Source organism: Argopecten irradians, chromosome 3, assembly GCF_041381155.1.
Source record: "Argopecten irradians isolate NY chromosome 3, Ai_NY, whole genome shotgun sequence".
Classification (NCBI taxonomy): Eukaryota; Metazoa; Mollusca; class Bivalvia; order Pectinida; family Pectinidae; genus Argopecten; species Argopecten irradians.
In genome coordinates, this window is record NC_091136.1 from 18964737 (window position 1) to 18980170 (window position 15434).

General features: G+C 36.9%; 1 protein-coding gene across 2 annotated transcripts; it reads right to left on the reverse strand.

The window, feature by feature from the left end:
* LOC138319950 (ficolin-2-like) lies at nucleotides 1–11369 on the reverse strand. Of its 2 annotated transcripts, XM_069263057.1 has the most exons (6): nucleotides 10910–11369; nucleotides 9342–9731; nucleotides 8916–8965; nucleotides 4387–4486; nucleotides 3153–3317; nucleotides 1–413 (listed from the first exon to the last, which is right to left on the reverse strand). In XM_069263057.1, exons 2-6 carry the CDS (start codon nucleotides 9670–9672, stop codon nucleotides 169–171), a joined length of 891 nt encoding a protein of 296 aa, XP_069119158.1. In that variant the 5' UTR covers nucleotides 9673–9731; nucleotides 10910–11369; the 3' UTR covers nucleotides 1–168. The 2 variants fall into 2 exon arrangements, with proteins under 2 accessions (XP_069119158.1, XP_069119159.1); XM_069263058.1 differs by lacking the exon at nucleotides 10910–11369 and having other exon boundaries at nucleotides 9342–9784.
* Between the last annotated feature and the right edge of the window lie 4065 nt (nucleotides 11370–15434).

Below are 15434 nucleotides of genomic sequence, written 5' to 3' on the forward strand. Positions count from 1 at the left end.
TAAATTATAGGAAACTTTAATGGTATTGCCTTGAACTATCTTAGAAAATAGACAATTCCAATCTCGTCATCAGCATAATCCTGCAATGCACAACGAGTAACATTAGTTTTCCTCATGACTATAACTTTTTTTAGTATTGCGTAATAAGACTTGTACATGCACGTAGTATTACAATAATTTTTGTTTGATCAGCATCTTAGCTTTCTTGAGACCTGTGAAACCTCTGAACGCACGGTAACACATGGCATTTGCGCCAGTTTCAACGCTATATAAACCATTCAGGTTTTGAGACAAACAATCATTGAGCCACCCTGGGCCATTGAAGGCAGCAACACAACTCCCATAGCTCCGTAGATCATTATCCTGGTCTGTGGTAGAAAACTGCATCCCGGTATGGAAAGACATACTGTCACCTTCAGTAAAAGAAAAGAAAGACATGTCAATGGCATTATAACGTGGTGTGTGTAATGGTTGGTGTGTTGGGTTTGATTAATTAACGTCCTAATATATTGTAGCAGCCAAGGTAAGTATAATGAGACCATGTGAAGCATGAAGCATTAATGGAGCTGTCCAAACTGTGCGATGGAACACATCCAACACTTTGTTTGTTTATTTGATTGATTGATTAATGTCCTATTAACAGCTATGGTCATGTAAGGACGGCCTCCCATGTATGCGGTGTGTTGCCTGTATGTTGTGCGTGGTGCGTGTTTTGGGAGACTGCGGTATATTCGTGTTGTGTCTTCTTGTTTAGTGGAACTGTTGCTCTTTTTAGTTCGCCTATTCGAAGAATAGGGGGAGCTAATGTTGTCAACCCGGCGTCGGCGTCCCATTTCACGTTAAAGTTTTTGAGCAAGTTTCTGTTTCTTGTGAATAGGCGAGCTTTGCTGTTCTCCAACAGCTCTTGTTATAGTGCCATATCACTGTAGCATGCCGCCGAAGACACCAAGCAACACACCCAACCCGGTCACATGATACTGACAACGGACGAACCAGTCGTCCCACTCCTTGTTTGCTGAGCGCTAAGCAGGAGCAGAAACTACCACTTTATTGACTTTGGTGTGTTACGGCCAAGGGACGGAACCAAGAGCCTTCCTCACAGGGGCGAACGCTCAACTCAAGACCAGATGTGAGGCGGTGCCAAGGAAGGCGTTAGGAAAGATGAATCAGTTAGGAAGAAGAGAAAACATAAGATCCTAAATTTAGTCGCCTTTTACGATCATGCAATAGGGGCAACAGGTACAATTATAACGCCCTACCTGCAGGGCTAACATCCAACACGGCATTTAAAATGAACATGCAATAATATCAGGCATGAAACAACTGTTTTGTTATCTGAACCGCAATCTTAAACTGATCACTTAGCTTCTGGTGAGCAAGATTTTCACTGAAAGAATACCGGTATTTGGGTCGATTCGGCGCGCCGGTGTAATTATGATGTCAACAATAAACGCATGCAAACATTAAACTATTGACTGGTAAATAGACGAAATTACTTCATTTACATTTATATAGAGAGCAGGGTAACAAATGAAAATATCAAATAGGCTTTACATTTTAACTTTTGAACATATATATCATGAACATACTGGTTATGGTCCATCTCCTGTTTGGACAGCTAAACTCGAAATTTGGCAGTCATGCGTGGATATGCATGCATGTTTTTGCTTTTAACGGTTTAATTGACATAATGACCAATTTATTATATCATATAATAGAATATATATGACAACAGTATATTGCTTTCATAACATGTTAGGCATAAGAGTAAGCAGTTTATTAGACAGCCATCACCTTACAGGTAAGGGTTGATTAAATGATTTATGTGTTTGGAGGCAGCCGTAAAATTATATCTCGATCTATTAGTGGAACTCCATTTTAAGAGAGCTATATCAGTGACGCATATCCTTGCAGGCAGGGTGTTAGAATAGCCCCATGTGAAGTAGACTATGGGTTATGTTCCCTGTCCAAGACACACCTAACTCTATACAAGCGGTAGTTGACCCACTGTCACTACAATGCTTCAGTGATATAGCATTATCAAAAGGGCAACAGTTCCACTTTACAAGAAGACACAACAAGAATAAAGCTTGTGTCTCCAGAAACACACACCCGCACTTTATACACGCAACACATCACATACATGGGAGGTCGTCCTTACACGACCTTGGCTGTTAAAAGGTAGTTAATTAATCAAATAAACAATACCTTTGCACTAAGGACTCAATACGTTTGTACTGAGGACTAAGCATAATATACCACTTTTATAGACTATGATATGTATGGCCAGAATAAATATTAAACTGACTTCTTAAGTTGCTTTTTGATAATTGTTTGTTTGACATCACTTCAATTTTGGTTTTCGGATGAGTGCTCGACCCTGGGAGGTAGGTTCTGATTTTTGTCCCCAGGTCAAGACACACCATAGTCTACAAAAGTCGTAATTTCTTCGACTGCTCATATAGGTCAAGAAAGCGTTTGAAAGTTTGTTTGTTTGTTTGATTAATTAACGTCCTATTAACAGCTATGGTCATGTAAGGACGGCCTCCCATGTATGCGTTGTGTTGCGTGTATGTTGTGCGAGGTGCGTGTTTTGGGAGACTGCGGTATGTTCATGTTGTGTCTTCTTGTATAGTGAAACTATTGCCCTTTTTATAGTGCTATATCACTGAAGCATGCCGCCGAAGACACCAAGCAACACACCCCACCCGGTCACATTATACTGACAACGGGCGAACCAGTCGTCCCACTCCCCGTTTGCTGAGCGCTAAGCAGGAGCAGAAACTACCACTTTTATAGACTTTGGTGTGTCTCGGCCAGGGGACAGAACCCAGAGCCTTCCTCACAGGGGCGAACGCTCAACACAAGGCCAAAAGTGAGGCGGTGCCAAGGAAGGCATTAGGAAAGATAAAGTCAGTTAGGAAGAAAAGAAAAGATAAGATCCTAAATTAAGTCGCCTTTTACGATCATGCAATAGGGGGCAGCAGGTACAATTCTAACGCCCTACCTGCAGGGCTAGCGTTTGGAAGAGAATGGTCATTTGGGAAAAAGAGAAAGCATCATATTTTAAATTTATTTGTCATCATTTACCAAACATCCGATAGAAGCAGAAGGTATACTAAAGTTAAGCTAAAGATTATTACATATCTCACCTGCAGTTCCAGTGTAATCATCTACAATTAATCTGTATTTAGATGCTTCATTATCGATGTAGAACGAGTTAAAGTAGGCGCATTTTCTGATATCCTCCTTGTCGTAGAGCTCTATCATCAACCCCTGACTTCTATCTTTGGTGAGCAGGTACATGTCTTCCAACCCTTTAACAAATGAATGTCACAAAAATCACAATACACAATTGTATGTTCTTGTTACTGTAAGTTCTCCCCAATATCATAAAATATCTATAGAACTACTCATTTATGTTATCAAGGGGAAATTATTCTGCTTTGATTTAACTAGGTTTTAAAAAACATGAAAAAATGCTTAATATGGTTTTCACGTAAAGGTCAACGCTATTTCATGTTTCATGTTTGGTCTTATTATAGCCGTGTTGATAATATGTGCCATGAAGATACAATACCGACGACGTATAATACTTTAATTAAAAACAGGACCAGATGAATTTGTATTTTTTCGTCAGAAACACACTTTACTTATTTTTACACTATCACCTTTATTTAAAAGTGTGAACTTCGGGTTTAACTTCAATAAAGATAATAAATTGCATCCCCCATAAATGCATGGCTATATGGGATGAAGTACTAGTAGCGCAGACAATAAAAGCAAAACAAATAATTTTTTATTGTATTTTTGCGATAAAAGGTCATATTTATATCTTTGCGATTAAACATCAATTATTAATAGTCATTGACTAAATGATAAATATTATGTAAGCTCTGTCGGCGATGAAGCATCTTTAACCAAAATCTTAAAATCAAACATGAGACAAAATCATACATATATATCAATTATGTAGGATCAGTAATGTTTATTTCATGATGTCTTTAGAAAGTAATCCTGAGAAGTTTCATATTCCCCTTTCAACATGCCAGGAAGAATAGCTACAAAGTTTGTTGAAATAAATGAACCTGAGCTTCGTTTAAGGTAACGGGAGAAAAAAAGGCATTGTTTTAATCAACGTCTTCTCATTGACTAAGACACCTGGTAAACAAATAATAAATTGCATCTCGCCGCAAAATCCCTGTCCTTAACCTGATACTGAATGCCAGACTACTTGCGCATGGATCAATTCAAAGAAAATTTTCAGGAGTACATTCGACAAGTATATACTGAATTAATGCAGTTGTTGATGCAAATAACAATTCTGATGTCACGGTTGTGGCATCATTAAATCTGTTTTAAAAGCCAAATATTCTGATAACTTACCAATCCAGAATTCTCCATTTGGGGGACTTCCAAATCCATTTTTATAACTGATCCAATCTCTCTCGAAATCCACTGAACCGTCAAAGCGTTGATGTATTACCTTTTATGAAGTTAAGATGCATGTAAATATTTTTACATCAAATGCAACAAAATGTAAGTTGCATAAATATTTGTATTTTGTATAAAAATGCACAGGGTAAGCTATCCTTAAATGACCCTAACTACTGATAAGACAATCCTCGATGTCCCTGTCATAATATTCATCCCAGAAATATGTCATAGTAAAACTAAATATTATATGGTTTGGTCCTTTTAGCGTACATCAAACGAATCGAATAACGGTACACTGTGTTTGAATTGGTGCCTTTGAAGTTGGGCGTCGCTTTCTCTGTAATCTTTAAAGAAAGTCTCTGAAGGCATGTTGATTAGTCAGTTTTTGTGTCGCCAGCAACACAAGTGCGGCTCATAGGAATCACTATATCGGCCTCGTCGGCGTTGTCGTCAGGAAAACGGTTTCCGAGCGATAACGTAAGAATTTAATGTTCGATTTCAACCAAACTGGGTATATTGCTTTATTTCAATGAGACCTCCAATGTGCTCGATACTGGATAAAATCCGTCAATCTTTGCAAGAACTACGGGACTTTAAAATTGTCAAAAAAGATGTACCCGTGTTTTTCGCTCGATAACTTTAGTATTTATTGTCCGATTTCAATTAAATTTAATAAATTTGCTTAACACTAATGAGATTTAGGATGGGTTTGATACTGGTCAAAATCCGTCAGTATTTGCAAGAGTTACTGGATTTTAAAATTATCACAACAAACAATTTCTTGGTAACTGCTCAATAACGTTTTAGGTCATCTGAGACAAAGTCTCAAGTGACCTATTCTAATCGCCTTTTCTCCGTCGTCCGTCGTATGTCCGTAAAAATTTACAATTTCGACTTCTTCTCCAAAGCTGATGAAACAATATCAATGAAATTTTGCACAAACCTTCAGCGGGCTGTGGGAGGGTCCTTTACAAAAATTGTGAATTATATGACTCTTGTACCTCACGTTTCCCCCAGGGGAGGGGGTCAAATTTACTATAGTTTATAAAGGGAAAACTCATTTATAAACATTTTTTGCTCAATTTTCGTATGAAATGAGTCCAACTTGGTTAGAATTATTAGACTGAGATAGCATTTTAAAGTTGTATGGTCTTTAACTTTCGCTCTTTTTGTCATAGTGAAAACTGTTTAAGTGTTATACATATTTTTCTCCGTCTGTCTGAGGTTTAAACTTTCTAATTTTACCACTTTTTATAAAGTTGCAGCACTGGAAGTATCTTTAATTATAAAGGTAAAAAATCTTTTTAACGTGTACACGTGAAAAATAGGCTCGAAAGATGCCGAATCATTCCGAACTCTTCCGAACATCGTCGCGACAATCTCGAAGTAAAACGAGAGTTGTGAAACCAAGAGAAAATATCAACAATTTTTCATAAACGAAATATGTGGTCGACCTCATCAGACTCTATCTACAAAGAAAATAATGCTCGCACATTACAATATTTGATACACACAACATTTTACGGTAATGTGTAAATTGGATGTTTCAAATACTCAATCTGTGGACATATACTAGCATGATTTGCTCATATAGGCCAGAAGGAAAACGTAAACAAACACATGTGTGCTTACGCTAGTTACCTGGCTGACCACGTGCAGGTCGTGTCGAACGTCAGTCACGTGATACGATTAGGAATCCGACAAAACCCGAAGTCACTGAACATGGCGGTGATTGAAGGCGCTTTATTCAAAACCAGGAATATATGATTCCTAGATTTCGGCTCTCTTATAGGCCGACATATGCTTTTGGGGAGCTAAATCATCAAGTTACATGTCAATGTTTAAATATCAAATGTTTAAGTTACATATCGTTACAGTGAAATTAGCAGCAATACAACTTTAATATCATATCCATATTGGTCCTGGCCGACCCCCTGGGGCAGAGGAGCGTGGCCAAAAGGGTCAAATAGGCTAAAACTTCAAAAATCTTAAATTTTAAAATAATGAAATGGTAGCATCAAATACTCTTTATAGATGGCAAGATGTTTTATGAACATTTTTAATTATGTGACCCTGGGGTTTCACGTTTCCCCCTAGGGAGGGGGTCAAATTTATTTTAGTTTCTATATGAAAAACACATTTATGAACATTATTTGATCAATTTTCATACGAAATGAGTCAAACTTTAATTATTAATTTGTGATATAGTATTTTAACATTCATATCTGTCCTCGCTGACCCAAAGGGGCGGGGCTTAAAAGGGTCAAAATGGCTTAAAATTTCCAACAAACTTCGGAGTTCACAGGATTGATGGAAGCAGATACTCTTCATAGATTAAAAAGTCAAATTTTTACTTTTTAAATCACTGACCGACTTCAACGGCCTGTATATTAGTGTTTTAATGTCTTTGTTTCATTCTAAACAAAAGCAGGTGACCGTTAAGGCCGATGGGCTTCTTGTTTATTTATGATACGATTTCAACCAAATGACGTAAATTGTTTTAATCTCAGATAGGTTTGATACTGGTAAAATCCATCAACCTTTGCAAGAGTTACGAACTTGATAACCTCATTTAGTAATTAACAATATTTTCAAATGTTAATAACTTTTTTTGTGATGTTTAAACTGCTATGCAGGCGTCACATCCACTTGTTTTTCTTCAATGTTACTTTTGAGATAGTTCAGAGGTTGATATGACGACAATGATTGTTACCCGTGGAATATCGAGGATGTCCTATTAACAGTCAGGGTCATGCAAGGACGGCCTCCCACCTATGCGATGTGTTATGTATATGAAGAGGTTAAAAAGTGCGTGTTTACTGATCCTGCGGAATATTCGTGTTGTCTTCTTCTATAGTGGAACTTTTGCCTTTTTTGTAGTGCTATATCAAAGAAGCATACCGCTGACGACACCAAGTAACACATGCGTTACCCCATCCGGTCACATTATACTGACAACAGGCGAACCAGTCGTCGAAGGTAGGGCATAAGAATTGTACCTGCTGCCCCTATTGCATTATCGTAAAAGGCGACTACATTTAGGATCTTATCTTTTCTCTTCTTACTAAATTACTTTGTTCTTCCTAGAGTCTCCCTTGACACCACCTCACTCTTGGCCTTTGGTTGAGTGCTTGTCCCTGTGAGGAAGGCTTTGGGTTCTGTCCCCTGGCCGAGACACACCAAAGTCTATAATAGTGGTAGTTTCTGCTCCTGCTTGTCGCGCTCAACATAACGGGAGACGGACGACTGATTTGCCCGTTGTCAGTATAATGTGACCGGGTGGGTATTGTTGCTTGGTGTCTTCGGCAGCATGCTTCAGTGATATAGCATGATAAAAAGGGCAACGGTTCCACTATACAAGAAGCCACAACACGAATAAACTGCAGCCTCCCTGTTAATAGGACGTTAATTAATCAAACAAACAAACAAATCGCACATTATACATGGGAGGCCGTCCTTACATGACCATAGCTGTTAATAGGACGTTAATTAATCAATCAAACAAACAAATCAAACTCCCGTAATGTTGAACACTAAGCAGGGACAGAAACTGCCAATTTTATAGACTATGGTGTGTCTCAACCAGGGGACAGAACCCACAGCCTTCAAGAGCCCTGCAGGTAGGGCGTTAGAATTGTACCTGCTGCCACTATTGCATGATCGTAAAAGGCGACAAAATTTAGGATCTTATCTTTTCTTTTCTTCCTAACTGACATTATCTTTCCTAACTAACGCCTTCCTCGGCACCGCCTCACTTTTGGCCTTGCGTTGAGCGTTCGCCCCCTGTGAGGAAGGCTCTGGGTTCTGTCCCCTGGCCGAGACACACCAAAGTCTATAAAAGTGGTAGTTTATGCTCCTGCTTAGCGCTCAGCAAACGGGGAATTCAGACGACTGGTTCGCCCGTTGTCAGTATAATGTGACCGGGTGGGGTGTGTTGCTTGGTGTCTTCGGCGGCATGCTTCAGTGATAAAGCACTATAAAAAGGGCAATAGTTCCACTATACAAGAAGACATAACATGAATTTACCGCAGTCTCCCAAAACACGCACCTCGCACAACATACACGCAACACACCGCATACATAAGAGGCCGTCCTTACATGACCATAGCTGTTAATATGACGTTAATTAATCAAACAAACAAACAAAAAATCAACATAGGGGCGAGTGCTCAACGATGGCTAAACGTGAGGTGGTGTCAAGGGTTATGAACAAGAAATAAAGTATGGAAGATCCTAAATTTAGTCGCCTCTTACAATCATGCAATAAGGGCAGCAGGTATAATTCTAACGCCATGCCTGAAGGGCCAGACAATTTCGATTTCAGTCGATTTTCAGCAGTATTGCCTAAACAGCTGTTAAGTTTCTTTCGCACGTTCAGGATATTTTTCTTATTTAAAAATAAATTGTTTATTTGGTTAGTCTGATCAACTGATCATCGTTTTTAAATATCATTCAAATACAGTAACGCAATGACTTACAGTCCAGGTGCCGTCTTGGAGGTCCAGGCTACATGGACAGAATTGTGTTTCTGAAAATGAAAATGAAGAAACAAGTTTACATGCAATAAACCATCACACCTATTCAAATAAAACCACAGTTACATTTTGACAACAAAAATAAACTTATTGCTCTGAAACCGGAACGTTCGACGGTATAACGATAAAGAATACATATGCAATAGTTTTCCAAAATAACAAAACATAGCTTTATCAAAACCAAGTTATAATAGTGTTTGGTGCTGTTATTATATAGTGTTGTTCATGAATATTTAGGAAATCAAGAAATTGGAGACAAAAGAAAGAAACGGACACAGACAAGTAGCATATCGACAATTTGTATTACGACGTAAATGGATTGAAACTTTACAACAAAACACATAATAAAGAAAAACAAACAAAACCTACGGTAGTCCAGTTCTCGATAAAACGGAAGTGACATCCCACTATTTTTATTCCCAATGACTGGCTCACATAACGGAAATGACGTTGAATGTACGCGGCATATTCCGGTGACATTACTGAAGGAGAACGATAGGCAATTCTTCGCTCCACAATACGCCCCACATTTCGACAGACTGTCCGTCGTGTAATTCCCCAATACAGCATCTCCATACTCGATATCACTAAATTCAGGGTGAATCGCAAATGTCCTATTCCATATCGATATGGCATCGACACCATGCTGTATTATCACACTGCATGTTATGATAGATAACATGATGTGAATAAGTATCATACTGTTAGGCTGGCACTGAATATTATCCAATATTTGGAAGATATCCTTTAGGAAGTTACCTGTAACATGGTATTAATTCAAACGAAGTTTAATTAGAATGTTATTTTTGCATAAATAAGCAGGTGATGTATATGGCATTCATAATAAATTATGTATATTTGTATTTTGATTTGAAGTATTCAATTTGTGGTTGTTTTTTATGATGACAGAGAAATAGAATCTTACATGGGTCTGTCAAGTTTACAGGGATATCTCAACACTAGCTAATCAACCTTAGGCTTGCCAAGGGTTAATGGTCAACACCTTTCACAAAGGTTGAGATATCCCTGTCTACCTGACAGGCCTATGTTAGATTCTTTTTATTATATTTAATTGGAAATGGTAAAAATTCAGTCGACATGAACGTCGCTGTGTAAAAATTGTTTCCGCCAATATTGATGACGTCAATGTTTAGCGCGTGTGAGCTCTCTTTTCCCTAGCAACGACATGATCACTTGGAGGAAAAACGTCTTAATGCGGGTATCACGGGAAATATATAACAAATCATCAGTCTTGAATTATTGTTAGGAAGCCACTTATGCCTCAAAATATGAAGGATTTTTTTCGCAAACGCACAAAAATTGTATAATGTATTCAAAGTTGTATTTCGGAAAATGTTTATAATATAGCGTGGATTAAATGTGCCGTCTTTTAACAAAATACCAATAGGATAATTGTGTTAAACGTTCAGTTAATGTCAATTCAATTCCCATTTTTTCACGTCTTAACATAATATAAAATATCCATTAACACAAAAGAGAAATTAAATGCAATTCAAATATGATGTGATATCAGCAAGAGCGAAAAATAAAACAGTAGAACTGAAATTTTAGACTGTTTGCCAATGCCTTTTTTTTTTTTTTTTTTTTTTTTAATTTTTTAAAGCTAGATCAGGAATATACATGCATTATACTTGTAAAAAAGGCGTACATTTTAATAGGTTGACGATACAATTGCAATTACAATAGCTTATAACACCAATATGTTTTGTCATCGTTCTTTTAGCCATGCGATAGGCGAGATTCAACAATAATAGGCTAAACTAAAAACAAATTTAAAAAAAATCCATAAAGTAAAATGGTTTCATTAGCAAAATCCACGATATTTTCATTCAAATATGGAATTACATGTATATCTTATTTAAACTTACTACAAGAAAAACGCCTTGTAATTTCACATAAAAGTTTATATTTCTTACCTCTTTCAGAAGACCTTAAAAGGAAGGAAAACGATTATGATGAAGTGCTATCTAGCTATTGATGTCCAATAGTCGACTTGGTTGGATAGCTCATAATCCAATACTAATACTGACCCATTAGGAGAGCCACGTCATGAGAGGAACATTCTGCCGCAACAGCGATCGTGTTAACTTTATTCGATGTGACATAACCTAGAAAGTGTTTACAATATGATTGGTAGTGTGAAAACAGGACAACACACCGGGTCCCATGCCTATTAAACATTTACACGTCTTCTAATTGAAAAGTCCCCTTCGGGCAGGTCTAATATTCGTTGTAATCCGCGATGTCTCCAGTGGTTAGCTTACACTAAATCTAATCATTAATTATTAATCACTCATAAAAACGATCTTAACCTATGATCATTTTGTTTTTCGCAGTGAATTGCTTCGAAGTTTCGTATTTCATAATCAAAATGGCAGAAATTGTAAAAAAAAAAAAAATAATAAGAAGACAAATTCCCGTGCCTGTATATATGCTACAAGTATAATAAAACGATGCACCAACAAAGATTAAAAATCGTTCACTTTAATAAAAAGATAAAAGACATAGTGTTAGTTTTAGCACTATATTTAATACTTTTGTTTGAGATCGCACATTTGCTCTGCATGTAGGGCGTTAGAATGATCCTTAAAGGGGCAAAAATTCCACTATACAAGAAGACACAATACGAACATACCGCAATCTCCTTTAAACACACACCACGTACTTTACAATCGCTACACACTGCATACAAAAATGTACATTGGAGGCCGGCCTTACATGACCCTGGATGTTAATAAGACGTTAAAATAATCAAGCAAACCTTGTCCCTAATGCTGATCGTAAAAAGGAATGATTTATGTTGTCTTTGTAACGTCTCCATTGACATAAATTCACTTTTTGCATTGAGTTGAACGGTTGCCTCAGTAATGAATTCTCCTGGCACACCATAATCTATAAAAAGTGCATTGTGTGCTCCAGCTTTGCCGTTGCGTAGTCACTTCTAATGTGACCTGGTTAAGAGTGTTGTTCAATGTCTAACGGCATGTTACAGTGATATTATAAAGAACTTAACATTTATATATAGCACTATAAATTTTGCAGTAACTCAACTAGAACATGGAGATATATTACAAATATACCATAGCCTCCATTAACTTGATACCCCTAGTGCATCGTAAAAAGCGACTAAATTTAGGATATTATATTTTCTCTTCTTCCTTATTGACATTCTTTTCTCTAACGCAACCTACAGATAGGGCGTTAGATAGTACCTGCTGTCACTATTTAAGCATTAGGTGGTCATAATTTGACATGCATTGGTGTGTAGCATACATTGGGTGTTCTAGCATAGCCAATGGTGCGAGTTAGCGCACTATGATAGATATGCTAACACCGAAGGTATGTTACGTACCAATGGATGTCAAGCATAAGCCAATCAATGTTTATTTTAACATTTATATTGTCATTCCTGATATAAAAAAGAAACAGTATGAAAAGTAAACTGTATAATTATGAAAATTAAGTTGAAAACCATCATTCGGTGGAACAGCCAATGATCATTCGGTGGAACAGCCAATGATCTTGCAATTTTGATATGCTACCATATTGATCAATGTTCAGAATATGTTTTATTCTTCAGTGAATTATCATACTGACGTAAAACCCCGTCATGTTTTAGTGCGAGTGTACTCGTATTATTATTTTCCTTGTCGGGTGTAGAGTCTATGTACATCCGCTATGCGCAGATTCCAACTGCGCACGCGATACCGGAAGTCAGTGTCTTATAGCGTTTAATAGATTTCGCCATGATTTAGTGACACAAAACTTACTATTAAGATATACTTGTCAGCGATAATCTACTATAAATTAATAATGACATTACACAGTGCTAAACGCGTTTGTTTTGTGTAAACTTCAAGCAGCGTATCATACAAACTCTTGCATTGGTCACGATATTCTAAGCATCTGATCGACTTTGGAAAACTTCCGGAACAATAGAATGCAATTCAGGTTTATATAGTAAATAAAAGAAAGTGACGAAACGGATAACTTTTAGTACCGACCACATATTTAATTAATTCACATCATCCTAGGTCCTTGGTGTACGTTGCACTATCGCTTACTAAACCCTGTGACCATAGACCGCATTTGCTGCAGTTCTTATTAATAATTATAAAATTACACAGCTTTGCGTAAGAGAAACAGAATAAAAAATACATTATAAAATATCAGAGTTTCTGAGCTCTAGATCTAATGTATCCCAGAAAGGCGTTCAAGCATGACACAAGTAAGTCACCACGTGCACAGAGACTGGATGGTGTTCTAGCGGACGACTATTTTGAACAGCGAAACAAGTGTATAGTATCAATATCAGTATGATAATAAACACACTTTTATGTAAAAAAGAACTTCAAAGTAATATCACATTTAAAGTTCTGACGAAGTAAAGGAAAGTATTTATTACAATGCACAAAGGGCGTAAACCATCTCCTTGCAATAGTCCCAAGGATAATGAGCGAAAGTGCTACGTACACCTGTTGCAGAGTATGATTTCATAGCGGAAATTAAGGTTGTTAGGAAGTATTTTGCGAGCACAAATTTCTAGTTTTACCTTTTCATCTCATATTGTGGTAGTACGCCAGAGCCCAACTGCCTATGAAAATACGGAAAATATCATACATTGGGCTTAGCATCAACATATAGGTACTGTGCATTGGTACTTATGTAATTAGTGGAGCGTCTAAGCATGAAAATCGTTCAAATTTTGAAGGGAAAAACAAACCATGAAACTTTGCGTATGTCCTCTTTAGGACATAGGTTTTTAGGAAAAAAATGGACACAAAAAATCATGGCCCCTTGCGGCTGCCATATTGGTTTTCAAAATGGCCGTCAAAACCACCTTCTGCTACCCATATCTCACGTTCTATACCAGCTAGACCCAATCTTTAAACGTGTACACTTATATCATTGACATTTAGGAACATTCTGGTAGCGTTAAACTTCATGGTGAAGTACCGCCATTTTGAATTTCAAGATGGTCGCTAACTTTGCGAGCTATATCTATATCAAATACATCTAATTACTTAAACTTACTTTAAGCAAATAAACACTTGCAAATATAGTGAGAGTATCCATACTTTTGTAGTGTTTGATTCATTCATAATTTGATTATTGTTTTTAATTTAAAATGACCGCCATTTTGAAATCCAACATTTCCGTATATTGTACGTTGTTTCCCTATTTATCTATAAAAATCAAGTTAACACTCTTAAACGTCTACAACCATTTTATTGATACTTATCATTATTATTTGTTAGGATAATTCTGGTAGTGTTAAAAGATAGAATTTCGGAATTGGTGTTCCTGTTTCCTGCATGTTTAGCTTAACAGCTATTTCCAACATTGGAAGTAATGGGCAGTGACAAGAAATCAGCTGTGGATGCACTGTCAAAACAGGAGAGAAAGCGTAGTTGATCACAGTAGAGGCGACAAGGTAAGAGCTGGATATTATCCACAAATGGAGAGAGAAGCATGTGAAAGATGATCATCTGATGACGCATGTAGAGTTGCAATTCAGGGATTTATTCCAAGGTCATTCAAGGCATCTCATATGTATCAACATTTCAACTTTTTAATTCTCTTACGGAGTGCAATACGGAGACAACTTTAATTCAAACGGCCATCTTGGACTTTAAAATGGCGGTCATTTTGAAGTTAAAATAAGAATAAAAATTATATCCGTGTAAAACACTACAAAAATATAAATACTCTCATTATATTTGCATGTTTTATTTGCTTAAAGTAAGCTTAGCCATTAGATGTATAATATACAGATTTAGCTCGCAAAGTTGGTGGCCATCTTGAAATAGAAAATTTACATGAAGTTTAACACTCTCAGAATGTAGACGTTTAAAATTTGGGCCTAGCTGGTATAGAACGCGATATATGGGTCGCAGAAGGTGGTTTTTGACGGCCATTTTTAAAATCAATATGGCGGCCGCCAGGGGCCGTGATTTTTGGGGGGTAATTTTTTTCTGAAACCTTGTGTCATAAAGATACGATATGCAAAGTTCCATGCTTTCTTCAAACTTTGAACGATTTTGCCAAAAAATCGTCCTTAGCCGCTCCACTAAAAGTGAGTTGTTATTGTAAATATAAGCATAAAACCATATTTCTATGGCATCTATGGTGAGTCTATTGTAAATCAACATTTACAATCTGTGTTTTAGTTCTTACTTGCTTTTTCTTATCCTGATCTTTTAGATGCAATCATTGTTTATATCCTGATATTAATGCCTGACTTACAGTTTGGCCTTAAATGACCTTGGTTGTCGATGTACCGTAAAACTCAAAATAAACAAACAATGAAAGGATATTCATATACTCTCATACCTAGAGCTTTTATTTTGTAATATATTTTTAGTAATCGAATTATACCGATATACCATTTCCTGTTGTTATTTTCTCTACTCAGTCACTGAAGCACAATCATCATCATTG